The following is a 22,443-nucleotide window of genomic DNA, read 5'->3' as shown; positions in this document are numbered from 1 at the left end:
TGTTGTGGCTGGCTTACAAGAGTTCATTCCAGCTTTGTGGATCAAGTTTGTTATGTACTTTGATTGGTTTACAAATATATCACCATTTGGTTGATATGAAATTTGTAGCCCCAAGAAATAACTGAGTTTTCCCAAATCTTTTAAGTCAAACACATCTAATAGTTCATGAATGACCTGTTGAACTTGTACAAAACTCGATCCTGTCAAAATTATATCATCCACATAGAGAAGGAGTATGATGATATCAGCCCCAATTTTCTTTACAAACAAACTTGTGTCAGATGATGAAGCATGGAACCCCATAGCACACAGATAACTGATAAATTTAAAATTCCAGGCCCTTGGTGCTTGTTTAAACCCGTACAATGATTTGACAAGTTTACAAACATGAGTAGGACATGTAGGATTAAAACCTTGAGGTTGTATAAACCTCATCTTGTAACTCCTCATGCAAGAATGCATTTTTAATGTCTAACTATTTTAACTCCCATTGATTCATTGCAGCCATAGCAAGGATGATCCTTATTGTTGTGTGTCTTACAACAAGACTAAAAGTATCTGAATAATCACTTCCATGCTCCTATGAAAACCTTTAAGCAACCAACCGAGCTTTGTATCTTGATACACTGCCATCAGAATTCTTCTTCACCTTGTAAACCAATTTACTACCAACAACAGATTTGTTATGAGGAAGTGGAACTAACTGCCAGGTGCCTTGAGCCCTAAGAAACTCATATTCTTCTTGCATAGCTTTCTACCAATGTGGAATACTAGCAGATTTTCAAAAACTGGATGGTTCTATAGTATCAATTATCTCAGTCACGAATGAAAACCCCCCAGAAAACACCTCATCTTCTATAATTTGTAATGACTTCAATTCTGGAAAAGATACTAAGTATGCAGCATAATTCTGTCTTTGTATAGTCCCACTCTTTAATCTTGTAACCATGGGATGTATAGACAATGCATCTGTTGAATTTGGATGATTTTCAGAATTTTCACTCAGTTGTGGAGAAATATGAAGTATCACCTCTATTTGAGAGCTGTTATGGACAGGCATCAAGGGTGATTGATTGATTGCTGAATTGAAGTGATGATGATGGGAAGTTGATGTTGTAGAAGGCTGTGACATGCTTGAAGTATTAACAAATTGACCATATGTGGAAATATCTTCCATATCAGTACCTGAATGCACATTTGAAGCTTGCTGCTGAGATACTGTCTCTAACTCTGAATCTGCTTGTAATTCATGAATAAACACACCACTTGATACTGGTACTAGACTATTAAGTGCAGGAATAGGCATTTGAACCATAACCACATCATCTCTTATTCTCTTAGATTGCTTAGAATGCATATATTCTCGAGACAATTCAACTTTATATGGAAACACTTCTTCATTGTGTATTTGTTTGGACCCAAATTTACACCATCGGTCCGTGCAATCAAGGCCGTTGGTTGAGCGTAGTGTCAGACCGATGGATGAAAAGGTGAAGATAATTTTATTATTTAAAGATATTATTATGGTTTTATCATAATAATTATCTTTTAGTAAAGAATTATTTTTATATAAGATAAATGGGATGCAAACTATATCTCAAGCTTTGGGACTCTTATCTGGTTAAGCAACCATTTGCGTGCAAATTAATTGTTTGTTAGATAAAGGCTACTGATGGAGTTTTGGTGATGAGAGAGAAGCCTAGGTGGATTAGGAATGTGATGTGATAAGCCTAGATGGAAGTGGCAGAAGGTTAGCCTGATGCCGTGTGAAAGGCTATTATATATATATATATATATATATTTGGTAGAAGTCGTACATTTGGCAGTCTGCATGCCATGGGAAAGTGCAAACTATTAATATATATATATATATATATATATATATATATATATATAATTGGTGGTTGTTTACAGAAGGTTATCCAAGTCACGTCAGATACATGGGAATTTGAAATAAGACTCTACTCGAGAATCAGGTTGTGAGCAGATATGCAGCCACTATAAATACAAGGGGTCGTGGAACACAAAAGGGACATCCAATTCAACACACAAAACTGCCATGCGCAAACTCTCTCAACAACTTTGAGATTTTTTTATTTTCTCTTTTCGCTGACACATCTTCCGTTGGCATCAACAGCACTGTGAAAGCAACCGGTGATATCTTAAGTCGGCATAGATAGCTCTGTCACCGTAGAATCAGCCGGTCTCGCAGCATCTTCCGTTGGCATCAACAGCACTGCGGCGAGGATGGTTGATTACCTATCCAAGTCTCGGTCGAAAAGGATTTCTGAATCCTTATTGGTCGAGGTCATCTCATCAGCCTTCTCGGCAAAGTGAGGTGTTACAGTTATTACATTCGGCACATTGAAAGCCGAATTTGATATTGAACTTCTTAAGAATAGTAACCTTGTCTTCAGGTTCGAGAGCCCAAGAGGTCAAGACATGTTCCTTTCTCGGCCGCAATCGCAAGACGCAGAAGTTAGCCGTGCACCCAACGCAACATTAACAAAATTTACTCCTCGGCCGAGCTCGGCCGACGAGTTGGCACGCCCCGCATTCACCGAAGGACGTAGTTAGCTTATAGATTACTCGGCTTGCGCGCCACGTATGCTTGGTAGTTTTTAGGGTCAACATTTTGGCACGCCCAGTGGGACCGAGTGTTAAAACTACGAAGTTCATATGATATATCAAGATCCCAATCCGGCTCCATGTAGCCGATTGCACAAGCTCCTAGAGCAATTGGAAAAACACGACGAGGAACGTAAAAGATCTTTGGAAGTGGAAAAAGTTCTTTGTGGCCTTAGAGAGATGCAGAAATCATTCGCTTACATGTTGCGAATAAAAGCTCCTGTTACCCTGCAAGAGCAATGGGTAGATGAAGACAAGGCTCGATTTAATGCCTGGCTAAATGGAGATCATTTTCCTTACGTTTTTTACTACAAATCAATCCCATTTGGTGAATGGTTGGTTGAAAAGACCGGGGGGCAATTTTCCACTCCAGCCACAAATAAAATTCGGCCTAAGAAGATTGTCGAGATGGCCGAAGAAAAACCTAGGCCACCTGTTTTTTCGGTCGAGACTGAAATTATGGTAGGCCTAGAAGAAAACTTTCAAGTTTCTGAGCAAAAAATTGACGCCGAAACTATGCCAATTGATATGATTATCGGCGATAAAGCCGATATGGGGAAATCCCATTCGGCCAAGTTATTTGAATTAAAAGCCGAAATTATGTTTGGGGGGCATAATAATTGTTCAACACATGCGGCGGCCGAAAATGAAAAATATTTCACCAAGTCAGAAATATTTGGAGATGATTTTTTATTCGGTTTTGGAAAATGTCAAAGTGAAAATTTTGATGTAAAAAGATCTCAGCTTGGAATAAAGTATCGTTGGCCTCCTCCTGACTATGGTTCGGCTACTTTTATTTCCATTTAGAAAAATAAATAAATTATTTTCTTAATTATCTGGCTAATTAAGCCGATACTTAAGAAAATAAAGGGGGCAATGTCCCGAACTCTAACAAAAATTTGGCCGTCTAGGCCGAGGCAGAGGCAGATTCAGGTAATCGTCTGTTTAGGCCGAGGTAAATTTTTTTTTGCGAGCTCGGCGAAATTGGATACATGCATGCGAAGTTTTTCCTAGTGATGGAAGACTTATTCAACAAAAGTGGATATTTAATTGGATATAGGCTTTAGCCTATGGATGTGGCTGATGGGAATTGTCAGAATACCATTGGAAAGACAAATATATATATATATATATATATATATATATATATATCTTATATATATATATATAAGACTCGGCCATAAGGTTTTGTAGGTGGGTTGTCAAATCCAAGAGTCAGGATATTTAATGAGCTTTGGTCTTGGAATCTGGGGAAAAGGAGTAGGCATGCATGACAACGACAAAACATGGGTTTATACATATATATATATATATATATGTATGTATATATGTATGTAGGCAGGTCGAGGTCTAGGAACAATTTTTATCAACCTCGGCCCCAGTTTTTTTTAAAAAAAAAAAACAGTCGAGAACTGCGGTAGTTCACGACACTGGCAGAGGAAGATCATGACATTGGCAAAACAGAGGTGATGATAAATATTTTAGCTTCTGCCGAGTAAAGGAATGGAATTTTTTTAGCTTCTGCCGAGTAAATTTGTATTCGGCGGTGGTTCCTCAATAGTTCTTGGCACTATATTTTTCTTAATCATTCGGCGAAGTTGTGAGTTTCAAAGCCATCTAGCCGAAGTTGAGAAAGATTTTGATATGCGTTGACGAATAATTTCCATGATCATTCGGCTTACAAGCCGAAGCTCAAGGAAACTGGGGGGCAATGTTTGGACCTAAATTTACACCATCGGCCCGTGCAATCAAGGCCGTTGGTTGAGCGTAGTGTCAGACCGATGGATGAGAAGGTGAAGATAATTTTATTATTAAAAGATATTATTATGGTTTTATCATAATAATTATCTTTTAGTAAAGAATTATTTTTATATAAGATAAATGGGATGCAAACTATATCTCAAGCTTTGGGACTCTTATCTGGTTAAGCAGCCATTTGTGTGCAAATTAATTGTTGGTTAGATAAAGGCTACTGATGGAGTTTTGGTGATGAGAGAGAAGCCTAGGTGGATTAGGAATGTGATGTGATAAGCCTAGATGGAAGTGGCAGAAGGTTAGCCTGATGCCGTGTGAAAGGCTATATATATATATATATAATTGGTGGTTGTTTACAGAAGGCTATCCAAGTCACGTTAGATACATGGGAATTTGAAATAAGACTACTCGAGAATCAGGTTGTGAGCAGATATGCAGCCACTATAAATACAAGGGGTCGTGGAACACAAAGGGGACCTCCAATTCAACACACAAAACTGCCCTGCGCAAACTCTCTCAACAACTTTGAGATTTTTTTATTTTCTCTTTTCGCTGACACATCTTCCGTTGGCATCAACAGTACTATGAAAGCAACCAGTGATATCTTAAGTCGGCATAGATAGCTCTGTCACCGTAGAATCAGCCGGTCTCGCAGCATCTTCCGTTGGCATCAACAGTACTGCGGCGAGGACGGTTGATTACCTATCCAAGTCTCGGTCGAGAAGGATTTCTGAATCCTTATTGGTCGAGGTCACCTCATCAGCCTTCTCGGCAAAGTGAGGTGTTACAGTTATTACATTCGGCACATTGAAAGCCGAATTTGATATTGAACTTCGTAAGAATAGTAACCTTGTCTTCAGGTTCGAGAGCCCAAGAGGCCGAGACGTTCTCGGCCGCAATCGCAAGACGCAGAAGTCAGCCGCGCACCCAACGCAACATCAACAAAATTTACTCCTCGGCCGAGCTCAGCCGACGAGTTGGCACGCCCCGCATTCACCGAAGGATGTAGTTAGCTTATATATTACTCGGCATGCGCACCACGTAGACTTGGTAGTTTTTAGGGTCAACAGTATTACATGTCTTGACAAGATTACCCTTCTATTGTTCAAATTATAGCATATTGCTCCTTCGTACCCCAAGGCATAACCAAGAAAAACACACAATGAAGATCTAGCTTGAAGCTTGTTAACAGTATATGGTCTCATTAAGGGATAAATGGCAGTCCCAAATACCTTAAAGTTATGAATTTCTGGAATTTTCCCAAACAAAAGCTGATATGGAGACTTAAATTCCAAGTTCTTAGATGGCATTCTGTTAATTAATAAGATTGCATGAGAACAAGCATGATACCAAAATATTTGTGGTAAATTTGCTTCTGTCAGTAAAGTGATAGCAGTTTCCACCATATGACGATGTTTCCTTTCATCAATACCATTATGTTGAGGAATGTATGGACATGAAACCATGTATGAAATACCCTTGCTTGCCCAAAACTCCTTAAACCCTTTACTCATATACTCACCTCCTCCATCAGATGGAAAGCATTTAATTGAAGCATGAAACTGATTAAGCACAAAAGCAGTGAACTTCACAAAAATTGAACAAGCTTCTAATTTATTGATCATAGGAAATATCCTCATAAATCTGGAAAATTCATCTACAAAGGTTATGTAGTACTAGTACCATTCTACAGATTGTATTGGAGATGGTCCCCATACATCTGAATGAACTTTCTCAAACATACACTTAGCTCTATCTTGTCTAATTGGAAATACTGGTCTACACATTTTTTCTTTTACACAAGAAGAACACATAGTTGGGCAAGAATCTTTTCTAGTAGTAATATCAGCAGCCTTCAACACTGTAGCCAAAACCTCCTCAGATGGATGTCCTAGCCTTTGATGCCAAATTTTTGTCCTTACTTTCTGTCCCAATAATGTAGCACATCTACTCAACCTTGTAGCAAATGAATTATCAAACACACTCACTGGAATCTTGAAAAGTTCCCTATCATCACTCCTTCCTTTGTACAAAATCACCTTTGTGGCCTTGTCCTATATAAAGAAATCCACATCATCACAAATAAACCAGCAGCCATTATCTTTGCATAATTTCTTAACAGAAAGAAATTGACAGTTATTTGAGGCACATGCAAGACATTATGCAAAATTAAAGCATTATTAGGAGTCATAATTGTTGAAGAGCCAATATTCGTGACTGCCAAACCTTCATCATTTCCAATTGTTATTTTCTCGTCTCCAGTGTAAGGATTAACTTGAGAAAGAGCATTGACATTAGGAGTCATATGGCGTGTAGCACCAATGTCTAGGATCCAAGTATCTCTATTTGAAATCCCATGTCCATTATTCTATGGTGCATTCTGTCCAATATTAGCTTATGCAGTCATTGCAGTCAGTGATGGAGGTGGTGGATTACCCTGATACGCAAAATTATTTTGATGATAACATTCCAGTGTGTTGGTACCATATATTGGGCCTCGTTTTTTTGTCTCATCCCTAAGCCCATGACAAATGTAAAAGGGGAGAGAGCCCTTATTTTATAAAATCCCTCACCCTCATGAAAGGGATGAAGATTCAAAGTCTCACATCCAGAAGCTCCAAAGAGTCTCAGACTTAACCCTCAATACCCTCTTAGCCAAATAGAGAGCAAAATGGCAAGGGCTGCATCCACAGAGAGCTCCCTTGCCGATCTATTGTAATCCATACGTACATACATAATTAACAACAGTGTAGACGTAGCTCAAATATTGTGGTGAACCACGATACATCTTTATGTTCTTTAGCGTTTGTGTGATTCACGGTCGGATTTACGTTGGTCCCAGATCCTCCGGATTTTGTGCATCAACACAGTGCAATATGTCCTCTTTTCCCACAAATCTGGCAAACAATGAAACCTGTATTACCAATGTCAGTTCTATGATAGTAATTAGCTGCAGTGTGTCATCTCCTAGAACATATTTGACACTCAGGTGAGATACCAAATCTATAAGTTGTATTGTCATTCCAAGCATTGTTCTTCTGAAAACCACTACCACAAAAATTACTTCCATTCTGTGACTGAAAACTTCTGCCATTGCCAGAGAAACTGCCATTAAAACCTCTGTTTTTACCTCTGTGACCAAATTGATTTCCATTTCTTGAACCATTATTGTAATTGACATTGCCATTATATTTTCTATTTCCCCCAGAAAAGTTGCTCTTCTGTACAGATTTGTTGCCATTCCCCATAAAACCAGAACCTCCATGAAAACCAGACTGTTCTTCATCATATCCCCCTTGATACCTCTGAGAATTTGAACTTTCACCAGCTTCGAAACTGTTATGACCACCTTGGAACTCATTGGAACCAAATCCTTCTCCTTGAACATACATTGCAACCATGGATGTGCTTAAAGATTTCATTCTTGACCCAATGCTAGCCTATGCACCAAGAAGTTGAGCCCTCAAATCTTTATAAGATATAGGAGAATCCTGAGCCAATATAACAGTCCTTATCATTTCAAACTCAGGGGGTAATCCAGATAGCACAGCTATAAGAAAATCATTCTCAGTTATCCTTTCTCCAGCAGACACTAGTTGATCTTTAATTGCTTTAACTTGTAACAAAAATCTATCCACTGACTTTGCACCTTTTTTAATAGTGTGAAATTCACTCTTCAATTGATTAATTCTGATCATGGAGACAGATGAAAACGTTCTTGTAAACAAGTCCAGGCCTCATATGAAGTCTTAAAACCAATAATGTGCTCCATAACATCATCAGATAATGTAGCAATAAGAAGACTAAGCAATGCTAGATCTCTCTTCACCCAATCTTTATACGCCATAGTGACTTCTTTAGTAACCCCTGTCTTTGTATCAATAACAAATCTCGGAGGACATGGAGCTTCTCCCGTGAAATGATCGAAAAGGTCATAACCCCGAAGAACAGAATGAAACTGAAAACTCCATTTGACGAAATTATCATCCTCAAGCTTCACAATGAGCGTACCAAGCAATCCTTCAATCTTGACACTAGATTCCGCCATTAGAACCAAAATACAGATAATATTGATACAGAAAATTATACCACAGACAAACAAGACTTGTTCTTGAACATCAAATATACTACCTTTCTTATCTTTTGGCTATCGGCCTTTGTCAAAATTCACCAAATCTTGATCAAATAATGGCTATCGACCTCAGATGAGATGAGCTCAACAATGGCTATTGGCCTTTTCAATCATCTAACAATGGCCATTGGCTTTCAAACTTTCAGAAAAATAGCAGACATTTTTCGACTAGAACATAACGCAAATAGATGGTGTGCACTGTGGAATCAAAAAGAAAGAACCTAATATGAATGGAAATCTGGACCTTTGAGCAGAAAAACCACCATCAAACTTCAACCGATCGCAAGGAGTCGCACAGCGGAATTGAGCCCGAGAATCAGCCGGCTCTGATACCATGATAACAGTGCACAGAAAATCAAAGAAAACCAGAAAAACTTGGAGACAGAGAGAAAGAGAATTGTAGAGGGAAAACAAAGGAAATAGATTTTCTGTGTATAAGCTTTTGATGTTAGCAGCTCTAACTAACTAACTGCCGTTCTTAACCGTTTTCCACATCAGCACCATTTTAATCCTTTGGACCATACTACCCTTTTTATACTAGTCAATAGTATCCACACCCAAAGCTGACGATCAATAGAAGATTGTTTTGTACCCTCTGGTCCATTACATTCATTGCCTTCACGGGCAGCGGCATCATTATCTCTATTTGGTTGGCCAAAAGGCCATCACATATAGTTCACAGAAGCAATTGGTTTTGAAAGAGGTTCTCCCAAATGATGAAGCTACAGAAAATGGGTCATATAGTCAGTAAAAGAAAAGTGCAGTAGGATAACTTACCATAGCATTATCATATATGAGACCAGAAATAATAGAACGGGAAACATTTTCAAAACGAGTTGACAGGGGAGGCACCATTACCATGCCTAACACTGATAGTAACGAATCCTGGATGCATATGAAAAATGTCGTAACATCATAATTTAGTAGCAGAAAAGAACATAGTACAACACTTTACCTTTTGAAGAAAAATAAATTAAAGGGTATACAATTTCCTAGCAATGGATTCATAAGATGGGAAGTAAAGTAAATGCTTGCCTCTGGACCCTCCAATTGGATAGCTGCATGATAGCTTGCATTATGAACAAGCATTCCATCCTTGCACCACTTCAAGACAGCTCTGGACCCTCTTCCTCTACATTTTATTTTATTTTATAAATTAGATAACAAACAAATTAGTATATATCGAAACATAACAAATAATACGTGAAAAGTAAGGAATAGCACTGTTAAATTAATAATGTGTTTTACCTGCCCTGCAAACCCAAGGGAAGGTTGTAACCCCAAAGCTTTGTCATTGTGAACCGCTTCGCATGCCAAACATGTGTTCTAAGCCTCCTTGTACCATCCCCTGATGTGCTGAAATCCTTTTCAAGGTTCATTTTAAGCTCAGCTCTCCTACGAATGTGATGAGGAACATTCTTCTTGTCATCTTTCTGTAGGCAACATCAAAGCATTACTCTGATCAAGTTTTCACTTCTTTCTACATCTTTTTATGGCGGCTTGATTGTCGTAAGCAGTGGTTCTTCTTCTCTTGCTTCTCCGAAACTGGAAATCATTGTTCATTCTGTTAGATACAATTGAATGGAGCGTCTCAAGCTCTGAACCCCGTGATTTTGCAAACTTTTGGACATTGATTTTTCGAGGTGAAGCTGATGAAACCTGTTGCCATCTGAAACCATCGGTAGCCATTAGACACAATTAAACCCCTCAGATGAATAACAATATTATACAAGTCCGCCACACAAAATTATATCGCCTCTTCACTCTTCGGACATCATTGGTCTCTATTCGCAGTACTAGTCTATTACTCTAAAATGTCCAAAAACAATTTGTAAGATTCTTCAAAGCTTAGCAATCGCAATTGTGGTTCCAATTCCAATTAAATATAAAGTTGGAAACAATAGAAGACATGGGATACGAAATTCAGTCTAACTAACATCAATGATACAACAACTTCAACTTTACTTTTGAAAACCAATATGTGAAGACACAAAGATAAATATATAAAGATTGAAACAAAGAAAACTATAAGATAAGAAATTCTGAATGCAATAGGGGTGGGCACTTGAAACTGAAAACCGAAACCGAAACACGAATCGAATCAAACTGCACCAAACGGTTTGGTTTTGCGGTTTTGAAACGGTTTCGGTTTCAAAACCGAACCGCGGCACACAAAACGGTTTGGTTTCGGTTTTGGGTTTTCAAAACCGCACCGAAACCGAAACCGCACCATATAATAAATAAATGTTATATTTTAAACTTTTTAATTTTTAATTAGTTTTATAGATTTGGTTTTGCGGTTTTGGGTTTGCACTTCGACTCCTGAGTGAGTCCTGACTAGTCTGTGTCTGACTGCTTCTGCGCCGCCTCCTTGCATCTCCGCCTCTACCTTGCCTTTTGGTCACCAAGCTGCTTCTGCTTCCATCTCTGCAATCTGCATCTCTGCGTCTGCCTCTGCGAGCGACTGCCTGCTTGCATCTCTGGAAGCGGTGGAAGTGATCGGTGACTGCCTGTTGGTTGCATTTGTGTTTTCAGTGGTGTCCAGACAAATCGTCTGTCTTTGGAAGTTCTGCAGAGGATGGTCTTTTAAACATTTGGGATTATGAGAAGGTATATTGGCCTTCATAATGTACCGTGGTTTTATTTTGTGTTAATCTAGTAATTTTCAAATTTTTTCTTGATCTATTTTTTGACATAACAAACGAAGTGTTTCCAAATAAATGGAGTTTCGGCTTTTCTATTCCTCTTCCCATAACTTCAATCAGATGGAAGTTGTTATAACTTATGAAAACATAATACGCTGCAGGTCGGTAAGGAGCGAACTCCAAAAGGCCCAACTTCTCCACCTGGCCTGTTTTTCCAGCATGCTGGGCACAGGTTCGAGGCTCTCTTTTACTAACATTATTTAAACATACTTTACGATTCCTTTTCAAACTTTTGATGTCTGGTAGAGGATCTTTTCACCCTTGATTTTCAACTTTCTGGTTTTCGGAAATTGTTTTACGTCCCACTCTTGGATTTCTATCTTTCCTGGTGTCTCTTGTATGGGCGCCTGAGTCTATAATTGTGCCCATGCCACTATATAGTACTTTTTAAATATGTTCTTGTGGTCAGTAAACTGAACATGATGCTGTTTGTGTCTATATATCCATCACTGGAATATTGAGGTTAATCTTTGCATCAAATGTTGATCGGAAGTTTTGCACTGGACACGGTAGTGCTTTAGAGCCTTTATTTATCAAGTACCTTATTGCTTATACGCTTCTAGGTCTTTTAAAGTTGTTTGAAGTTTACACATGTTAAAAATTACCTGGTAAACAGTTCTTGAAGTTTACTCATGGGAAATATGATCCCTTATTGTATCATTTGGTTGAATTGTCGGGCACTTTCTTTTCTTAAATTTTCCTTGTAGTTTGTTGTTCATGGTTTGCTTAACTTTATAACTGTATACAGGGACAAGGTTGTTGATTTTCATTGGAATGCATCTGATCCATGGACTGTTGTCAGTGTGTCTGATGACTGTGATAGTACTGGCGGAGGGGGTACATTGCAGGTATCGGAATGTTTGTTCTTGTCGTTGTTGAAAGGGTTTCATTTTTCGAGTCATAAAATCATTTCTAAGAATATTTCATAAGAGTACATGTGAAAGCTGAGGGAGCTATTTTCTGCAGTTTTTTGCTGCAGGTTTGGTGAAGTTTTTGGTGTTGTCTTGCTGCTATTTTCTGTGTTTTTTATGCAGTTTGGCTGCATTTTTTTGGCAGTTTTGGAGCTGTTTTTTGCTGCATTGTTGTTGCTTGTTTTTGGTGCAATTTTGCTGCATATTCATTAATTAATATACAAGGAAAATAAAACCGTCTTATGCATAAATATGTGTATATTTTAAATTGTACATTTTTTTCTCAAAAACCAAACCGAAACCGTTTGAAACCGCACCGAACCGAACCAAACCAAACCAAACGGTTTGGTTTCATTTCGGTTTTGGCTTCAAAACCGCACCGTACCGCACCGCAAAAAGTTTCGGTTTCGGTTGTGGTTTCACTCCAAACCGCACCGAACCGCACCGCGCCCACCCCTAGAATGCAATGTGAGCAACAAAATCAATTACTTGGCACTACCACTGCAGGAATTTAACAAAAGAAACTCCTCGCATCAACCACCAGTTGCGTTTTGTGTATCGAAAATCACCAGATATGCTCACTAATTCATACTAATAATTAGTTTAAAAACAGAAACAGAAGCAAAATAAGAACAAGGATGCAATGCAGTGCAGAGCGAACTGACCCGAAAATTATGTGAGATTGCGAAATTATCGGAACTGAATGGCTTTGGATTTGCGTTTCAGCTTCTGGTTATCTAGAGGTAGACGTCACAAAACTATATATCACCAACGAGAGCGAGCAGCAAGAATAAGGTTAAGGCTAAATAGCCAAAATGGTCCTTGAGATTTGCATAATCAATAGAAATGGTCTTTGATATTGAAAATCAATAGAAACGGTCCCTGAGATTGTTCATTGTCGATGATTTTGATCTTTCCGTTAAAAACTCTTTGGGAAATTTTCAAAGTTTTGTAACTCAATCGTTTATTAACCAAATTTCACCTATAATATATCAAAATGAAGATAGGAAAGTGTAAAACAAGATTATACATATTTGATTAAGAAATGACTGAGTTACGAAGATTTAAAAATTGCCCAAACTATCAATTTGGAATTGAAGAATACTACTATTTCATCTTTTTGTACAAATGAAAACAGCTATTATATGTACATACAATGATAGCACGCATGCAATAATTAAATATAAAAACCAATGGGCATCCTTGCTGCCCATGATGTAACTGACACGCCCATGATGTGTATCCACCATGTGCAAACCTTTGCTGACAAGGATTTTGGTATCCACATGCAACTGTCCAAACTGTCCAGAATGTGCATCCACATGCTACATTCCTGCTGTCCACTTTGTACAGATTGGGTGATTTCTTTTCCTTTAACACTCCCCCTCAAGTTGGAGCGTGAATGTCAATGACGCCCAACTTGCCTAGATGTGTATGAAAAATAGGAGCGCGAAGTGGCTTGGTAAACAAGTCTGCGACTTGTTCTCCTGTTCTGACATAAGAAGTTTTAATTTCTCCCTTTTCGATCCTCTCACGAACAGTGTGGCAATCGATCTCAATATGCTTTGTGCGTTCGTGATACACAGGGTTTGCAGCTATGTGTAAAGCCGCTTGGTTGTCACAAAATAACCTTGCCGGTTGGGGATGCTCAACACGTAAATCTACCAATAAATATCGCAGCCAACTCAATTCACAAGTAGCTGTAGCCATAGATCGATACTCCGCTTCAGCTGAGGAACGGGCTACTGTAACTTGCTTCTTGCTTTTCCAGGACGCCAATGACTTTCCAAGGAAGATACAATAACCAGTAACTGATCGACGGGTAATTGGGCAACGTGCCCAATCTACATCACAGTAACCAATTAAATTCAATTCACTTTGGGAAGAGAACATCAAGCCTTGTCCAGAGGCTCCTTTGAGGTATCGAAGAAGTCGATACACTGCATCGAGATGATGTCGTTGTGGATCTTGCATGAACTGACTTAACGTGTTGACAGTGTATGCTATCTCTGGTCTTGTGATGGTCAAATAAATTAATTTTCCAACCAAGCGCCTATACCTCGCAGGTTCATGTAGTGAAGTGCTACCTGCGGGAATTAGGACTAAATCGGCCTCCATTGGGACCTTCGTGGGTTTGGCGCCAAGAAGGCCAGCCTCCTCCAATATGTCCAATGTATATTTTCGTTGACAGATTGTGACTCCAGCTTTCGATCGTGCGACCTCAACTCCAAGGAAATATTTCAGAGGTCCAAGATCTTTAATTCGAAATTGACTGCTGAGGAAGGCCTTTAGGTTCTTGATTTCTGCCTCATTGTTGCCTGTAATCACCATGTCGTCAACGTATAATAATACAATAGTGAATGAAGTACCTTTGACTTGAGTGAACAGAGAATAATCTGCCTTGGATTGGCAGAAACCAATGGTACATATTGCTTTAGAGAATTCTCGAAACCAACTTCTGGATGCTTGTTTAAGACCATATAGAGATTTGTGGAGTCGACATACGACATTCTCCCCCTGTCGACGACAACCCGGAGGCGGCAACATGTACACCGCCTCATGAAGTTCGCCATGCAAAAATGCATTTTGGACATCCATTTGATGTAAGGGCCAATTGCGAACAGCAGCCACAGTCAAGAGGCAACGCACAGTGATGAGTTTGGCTACTGGTGCAAAAGTCTCCTTGTAGTCGATACCTTCACGTTGGGTGAAACCTTTGGCAACGAGACGTGCTTTGTAGCGTTCAAGAGTGCCATCAGATTGGTACTTTAGTTTGAAAACCCATTTGCAGCCAATGGATTTTTGGCCGGGCGGAAGAGGAACAAAATTCCAGGTATTATTTTCTTCTAGGGCTGTGAGTTCGGCCTGCATCGCTGCAACCCAGTGAGGATTTTGGCAAGCCTGCTCGTAGGTATTTGGCTCCACCAAGTGTGAAATATGAGAAACAAAGCGTTGATACCCAAGAGATAAGCAGGAATAGGAAACATACCGATGCAGTGGGTAGCGCGTGCTGGACATGGACTGAGAGAGGGCCTCTGAGGACGTGAGCAAGGTGGAGTGATGAGCCACATAATCTTTGAAGTGAGCAGGTGGTTTGGTGGGACGGGTGGAGTGACGGAGTGAGATTGGGTGAGGAGTTGGTGGTGCAGGTGGCGGAGAAGAGGAAGAACAGGTAGTGACAAGTTCTTGTGGCATGTCGATGGTGGCAGGTACCATTGGAAGGCTTGAAGGAGATGTCATGGTGGCAGATTCATGTGGGGTGTTGATGATGGTAGGTGCTATGGTGTCAATGGTGACAGGTTCATATGGTGAATCAAGCACCGTTTGAAGTAGGCTTGGTGAGGAGTCGATGTCTTGTGTTGGATGAATAATGGGAGCAACATATGAGTCGGTTTGGTCTATAGGTGATGAAGAGGTGTAAGGGAAGATGTGCTCATGGAAGATTACATCTCGTGAGGTAAAAAAATTTCGTGTGGCTAGATCATATACCTTATAACCCTTTTGGCCAAGAGGATAACCAAGGAAAACACAACGACGAGCACGGACATCAAACTTATGGGTGGGTGTCATATTGGTGACATAGCTGAGGCATCCAAAAACACGTAGGTGGGTATAAGTTGGTGGTGTGTTATGCAAAAGTTCGTATGGTGACTTATGGGAGAGCAAGGGTGTAGGTAGACGATTGATGAGATAACAAGCAGTCTGAATACTTTCTCCCCAAAATTGTAAAGGTAAGTTGGCTTGAAACCGAAGAGCACGACCAACATTCAAAAGGTGCCTATGTTTACGTTCGACCACCCCGTTTTGTTATGGTGTGTAAGGGCAAGAATGTTGAAAAAATGTGCCACATGATTCTAGGTAGGAACGTATGGAAAGGAACTCACTACCATTATCCGCACGGAGAGCTTTAATGCCATGTTGAAATTGTGTTTTGACCCAAGAGAAAAAGGATTTCAATATTGTTTGTGTGTCGGATTTGAAATTCATAAGATGTACCCAAGTAAAACGAGTGAAATCATCCACAATAGTAAGAAAATATCGTGCCCCAGTGTGTGTTTGATTTCTGTGAGGCCCCCAAATGTCACAATGAATCAGGTCAAATGGTGCGAAAGATTTGATTTCACTGTTATGAAATGGTAGACGGGTTTGCTTTGCTAAAGGGCAAACTTCACAAATGTGTGTGGAATCAAAAATTATTTCAGCATGATTTTTGGCTAATGAAAGTAAAGGTGCGGCCGATGGGTGTCCAAGACGCTGATGCCATAGACTAGTGGTAAGATGGATGTGGTGGACAAGGTAAGGGTTTTGTCTTGGTGTAAGATAGTAGAGCCCATCAAAATGCTTGCCCAGGCCAATCACCCTCTTCGTGTCCATGTCCTGCACAACACAAAAATTGGGATAGAACGTCACTTTACAATGCAAAGCTCTTGTCAATTTACTAACAGACAATAAATTAACACGAAACTTTGGTACATGAAGAACTTTATCAAGAGAGAGATCTTGTGACAATCTCATGGAACCAATATGTTTGATTTCTGCTTGCTCCCCATTTGGTAAGCCAACGTACTCATGATGAGCATCAATGATGCTTTGTGTTGGTGACAAATGCGATATATGGTCGGTTGCTCCGCTATCAACAATCCAATATATACTCGAGGGTGGATCTGTTTATGCTATGTTGCATTTAGGTGAGAAAATACCTGTTGCATTTGCAAGTGGTTGATCTTTACCGTTCTTATTGTAAAGGAGAGCCATGAGTTGACTGTATTCCTTGGTTGTGAATGTTGGATTGTTGGCAGTTTGCGATTGAGGTGCTCGCTGACCATAGCCTTCTGGAGTGCTAGGTGACTGAGCAGTTTGTCCATAAACTGCAGGATTTGCAAGAGTCTGTCGTGCTGGAGGTGCTCCATATGCAGTGCCATATGCGGGCTGAGCCGATGGTTGGCTTCCATAACCAGTTTGAGCAGTTGGCTGCCCAGTTCTCTTGTTGTTCATGATGAATGTAATTTCTTGATATTGGGTATTAGAAAGTGATCTACGCCAAGTAGAATGATTATCTCCATCGGAGACGAGAACGTGAATAGAAAAATGGATTGGATGCTTTTGGCTTGTATCCATCTTGTAAGGCTGATTTGGTTGCTGCCTGCTTCCTCCTTTATTTTCTGCTTCGGTGGCACTGGTTTGAGTGAAGCTGAGTCGGCGGAGCAGTGACGTAATGAATGCTTAGCAGGTAATGCAGCGACGATGGCTGTGTAGTAGCTGTGCGACAGCAAGGCAGTGAGTGTGCAGCTTGCAGTGCAATGGTTGTGCAGTAGCAAGTGTCCCCGTGCACAGTATAGTAGCGGAAGAGTGAAGGCAGAGCAGAGCAAAGGATTAATCTTGCTCTGATACCATATCAATTTGGAATTGAAGAATACTACTATTTCATCTTTTTGTACAAATGAAAACAGCTATTATATGTACATACAATGATAGCACGCATGCAATAATTAAATATAAAAACCAATGGGCATCCTTGCTGCCCATGATGTAACTGACACGCCCATGATGTGTATCCACCATGTGCAAACCTTTGCTGACAAGGATTTTGGTATCCACATGCAACTGTCCAAACTGTCCAGAATGTGCATCCACATGCTACATTCCTGCTGTCCACTTTGTACAGATTGGGTGATTTCTTTTCCTTTAACACAAACAGTTTTTAACGGAATGATCAAAATCATGGATGGTAGACAATCCTAAGACTATTTCTATTGATTTTCAATCTTATGGACCATTTTTATTAATTATACAAATCTCATGGGCTATTTTGACTATTTAACCTAAAGTTAATTAATTTCAATGAAAATATTGAAAAATAAAGAATGAAACTTTACCATGGGAATCTGCAAGCAGAGAGAGAGTACCTGACAACCTGAAGACTGAGAGAAGAAGAACAGGTGAGGGAGAGAGGGAGAGATTTTGCAGCAGAAAGTGGAGAAAGAAAGGAGAGAAAAGGGGTACCCGAGCAAGCGGCTACCTATTTGATACCTGAAGTAATTTAATTGATTACCGTTGGATCAATCTCAACGGCTGAAACAAAACACTTTATGTGTCCAAGAAAAACGAGGCATTGGACTAAAAACTCCAGTCAGAACTCGGACTGATTCATCAGCCGCTCACTCTCTCTCCCTCTCTCTCTCTTGTTTTAAGTGATGGATCATATAAACTAGGGAAGTCAGATCTGCGTCGTTGTTTTCAGAGAAACACATCTTCTTCTCGGCCCTCGCCAATCTCCCAACTCCGAAACACACACACGAGGGAGGCCAAATGGGCATCAAAGACCACCTCTCTACCACTTTCGCCGATTCAATCCACGGCTGCGGCGGCTTCGTCGAGGTAAAAGACTTCATCTTTTTCACTGTTAGAGTTAATGGGTTTTACCCCTTTACCTGATCGAGTAGGCAATCTCCACTGTAAACTTGCAGGCTAGTTCTTCTCTGATCAAGGCCAGGAAGCCCACCGATGTTAAATTGGATTATTCTCACATCACGGTAAAACAATTTTTGGACTTACTGCCTGAAATTTCACTGCATTTTCGTCACTAATCGAAACCCAGATACGGGATATCGAACAAGTAACAAATTGATTTTGGGATTTGTTGAGCTTCGGACAGTTGATGGGTTGTTGAAGGATAGCACTCAATGTGCTCCCAATGGTTACTTCTTCGTTCCCGTATATGACAAGGTATTATTTCTTATTCTTTTTCGGCGTCGGATTTCGCTGGATCTTTTGCATTTCACGTGCTCTCATGCTTCAGTGATGATGTTGTGTTGTCGGTTAAATTATCGGAGGAGATGGCGAAGAGCCATACACTTGGTGTTGCTTAGTTTCTGCATCCAAAATGGGTGTGATCTCTTTAGCGTCACTTCCATTATTGTTTGACACATATTAAAGTTTATGACAGTAAAATTAAGAAAATTTAAATTTATAAACACACTAATACTTGAGGCACAGAGGGATCACACTCATTTTAAATACAGAAGATTTGATCACTGAAAGAAGACCTTATGGCTTAATATTATCGATTGTCATCATTTTTAATTCGATTCTTTTCTGTTAGCACAGAGGGATCACATTCATTTTAAAATTACCCCTTGTGAATTTGTTTTTATTATTTTCAGTTAGTTTTGATTCTTTTTGTTTAAGAGATTTTTTTAGTCCTATTAGTTTTGGTGAACATTGTGACCTCAAAATTAGGTTCTCGCTTTCTAATAATAAAATGAGTGAATGGATAACACACTTCTCGATACACATTATTTTAATTTATGATTGAATAAAATGAATTAAAAAATATCAAATAATAAAATTAATAATAAATGTGTGAAAAGTAATACATAGTGTGTAAATAATACATTGCTTATAAATTTATTCTCATCTCTATTCAGCTTTCCTTTTTTTTTTCTTCCTAATATTATATTTGATTTTAATTGGATCAGATTGGATTACCCACTTTCTCCTCTACTCCCACCTTTCGTGGGAAAACTAAAAAGGAAAACTAATGAAAAGGGCTTGAAAACTTTGAGTTTTAATGATAAGGACAAAATAAAGGGTAAAGTGAATAGTACCAGAATTGACTTTTTAGTGTAAAAATGTGGTTTTTCGTTAAAGTGAACAGTACCGGGTGTTTTTCGTTAAAGTTCCCAAACTAAAATCATTGGAATATCACTGTTTCACGTTTTATTTTTTATACACTGTTTAAAAATAGAGTTACGGTGACATAATGACGCCATGACCATGAGAATGAGTAGCCTATTGGAATGGAAATCAACGATCATCGTAAATCAGACGCCATAGCTCTCTTCCTTAAAGAAATTTTTTATTGTAATCGAAACACGAGTAATACAATATGTGTATCTTTCATCGAGAAATTTTTAGTTGTGATAGAAATACGAGTGATTCACCACGTGTTTTATGTAAATAGTGGGAAATTTTATTTTTTAAGTTACTAATTTTTTTAACACACATATCTCATCATTTATATAACAATATATGATGTATCACTCCACATGCATTAATTAATTAATTAACTAAATAATATAAAAATTACATTCGACTAGGCCTCGACGAACCCAAACCCTTCGCCATCTGTCTCAGCACAAACTTCTGAATCTTCCCGGTCGATGTCTTGGGAAGCTCGTCCGTAAACACCACCGTTTTTGGCACCATGTATTTCGGCAGCTTCTTCCTGCAATACTCAATGATCTCCTTCTCCGTCGGCTTCGGCCTCACCTCACTCTTCAAGCTCACGAATGCACACGGCGTCTCCCCCCAAAACTCGTCCGGCCTCGCCACCACCGCCGCCTCGTTGACAGCCGGGTTCGTATACAGCACCGACTCCACCTCCACACTGCTCAGATTCTCGCCCCCGCTTATAATAACGTCCTTGGATCTGTCCTTAATTTCCAGATAGCCGTCGGGATGCATCACGCCCACGTCACCCGTGTAAAACCACCCGTCTTTCATGCACTTGGCTGTTCCCGATTGGTCTTTCAAATACCCTAGCATCACGCACCCGCCTCTCAAAACGACTTCGCCGAGCGACGTGCCGTCGCGTTTTACGCTGAGTCCCGAGTCCGGGTTTACCACGTCCATTCGGGTCAGCCCGACCGTCCTCACTCCCTGCCTCGACTTCAGCCTTGCTCTCTCAGTCGCCGGCAACAAATTCCACTTCCTCTTCCACGCGCACGACACCACCAGCCCCGCCGTTTCGGTCAGCCCATACCCGTGACTCACCACGAAACCCAGGGACTCGGTCCGGAACAGAACCGGAGCCGGCGGCGGAGCTCCGGCTGTCAGGATGTGAACCGGGTACTCGAGCTTTTCGGTTCCGGACGGGACGTTTGTGAGCATGTTCAGCACCACCGGCGCACCGCACATGTGGGTAACTCGGTATCGTTTGATCATGGAATAGATTATTTGGGCGTCGAACTTACGGACGCAGATGTTGGTCCCACCGACGGCTGCCATTCCGTAGGGGTAGCTCCACCCGTTAGCGTGGAACATCGGTAGGGTCCACAGGTACACCGGCTGTTTGGGTACACCCCAGTCGATCAGGGAATCGACGGCGATGATGAAGACCCCTCTGTGGGAGTGAACGACTCCCTTGGGAGACGATGTGGTCCCCGACGTGTAATTCAGCGTCATCGGAACCCACTCGTTCGACGGCGAGACCCACTCGAACCCCTCGTCGCCCCTGTCCACGAGGTCCTCGTACGTGCAAAGGAAGTCATCGAGTGGTGCTGCGCGTGACGGCGCGCCGGAATCTCCGGCGATGAGGACGAGTCGAGGGGAGGGGGTGTTTGGTGGGAAGAGAGAGATGGCTTCGAGGATTAGGGATTGCAATTCGTAGTCGACGAAGACGAGTTTTGACTCGCTGTGGCGCAGGAGTACGGAGACGGTGCGGCTGTCCAGGCGGGTGTTGATGTTGTTGAGGATGGCGCCGGACATGGGCACGGCGAAGTGGAGCTCGTACATGGCTGGGATGTTTGGGGAGAGAACGGACACCACGTTGCCTGTCTTGATACCAAGGGATGATATAGAGGAAGCCACGCGGAGACATCGACGGTGGGTCTGTGTCCAAGTGTAGGTGGTGTCTCCGTATATAACGGACGGGCAGTCGCCGTAGACGGTGGCTGCTCTTTCCAGAAAGCCCAAGGGTGTTAGAGGGGATGAGTTTGCTGACGTGGGCTTCAGATCTTCCATTATTTTTCTCTGGACTACACAGATGGTCTGAGCTAGCTGTGTTGTTTAGTTCAATCATGGAGTGCTTTATTTAACGACATCCTCGCCCCATCCTTTCTTCAAGAATTATTGTAAATTTTTTTATTTAAAATTAAATATAAATAATATTTAATAAAAATTAATAGTACAATATTCAATAAATAATTTAAGGAATCTCGAAATGATCCTCTGTCTATTTAATATATCTAGACCGATCTGGATGAGGCCGACGACAAAAATATTAGCACAAAAAAAAAAAAAAAAAAAGCTCATGTGACTTTGATTTCGTCCAAGACATTTCACAAATAATATAGCTGTTTTGATGGATTTGTTTTTTTGGGTCAAAAGCTCATTCGATGGATAGATACAAATTAAGGATAATGCTTGTATTTTCTCATTTGTGAATAAACCCATATATTTATAAATGATGTATCTTTGACGGTACAGATTTTACAATTAGAATCGTTTAATTTTTTTAATTTTTATTTAAAGATCATCTATACAAAAATCACTTCTGTAAAAGATAATTTAGTGATTTAAATGTATACCA

At 40.2% G+C, this 22,443-nt stretch overlaps 1 protein-coding gene and 2 long non-coding RNA genes across 3 annotated transcripts; 2 read left to right on the top strand and 1 right to left on the bottom strand.

Annotated features, from left to right (window-relative positions):
* Positions 1–11,037: 11,037 nt before the first annotated feature.
* On the top strand, positions 11,038–12,103 carry LOC103426223 (uncharacterized). Its single transcript, XR_003770919.2, has 3 exons — positions 11,038–11,125; positions 11,322–11,392; positions 11,969–12,103. It is a non-coding gene; the product is annotated as an uncharacterized lncRNA (long non-coding RNA).
* Positions 12,104–18,286: 6,183 nt separating this feature from the next.
* Positions 18,287–18,762, top strand: LOC108169799 (uncharacterized). Its single transcript, XR_003770918.2, has 2 exons — positions 18,287–18,509; positions 18,599–18,762. It is a non-coding gene; the product is annotated as an uncharacterized lncRNA (long non-coding RNA).
* Positions 18,763–20,080: 1,318 nt separating this feature from the next.
* On the bottom strand, positions 20,081–22,192 carry LOC103406021 (2-methylpropanoate--CoA ligase CCL4-like). Its single transcript, XM_029097821.2, has one exon. It carries the CDS (start codon positions 21,873–21,875, stop codon positions 20,217–20,219), a length of 1,659 nt encoding a protein of 552 aa, XP_028953654.1. The 5' UTR covers positions 21,876–22,192; the 3' UTR covers positions 20,081–20,216.
* Positions 22,193–22,443: the final 251 nt, after the last annotated feature.

The sequence above is a fragment of the Malus domestica genome, chromosome 17, assembly GCF_042453785.1.
Source record: "Malus domestica chromosome 17, GDT2T_hap1".
Taxonomy (NCBI): Eukaryota; Viridiplantae; Streptophyta; class Magnoliopsida; order Rosales; family Rosaceae; genus Malus; species Malus domestica.
Note: the sequence above shows the minus strand (reverse complement) of the source record. Positions and strands in the feature narration are given on the sequence as shown.

What these genes read in the sequence shown, in the direction of transcription:
- LOC103406021 (XM_029097821.2), bottom strand. Translation starts at nt 21,875, where the DNA reads ATGGAAGATCTGAAGCCCACGTCAGCAAACTCATCCCCTCTAACACCC.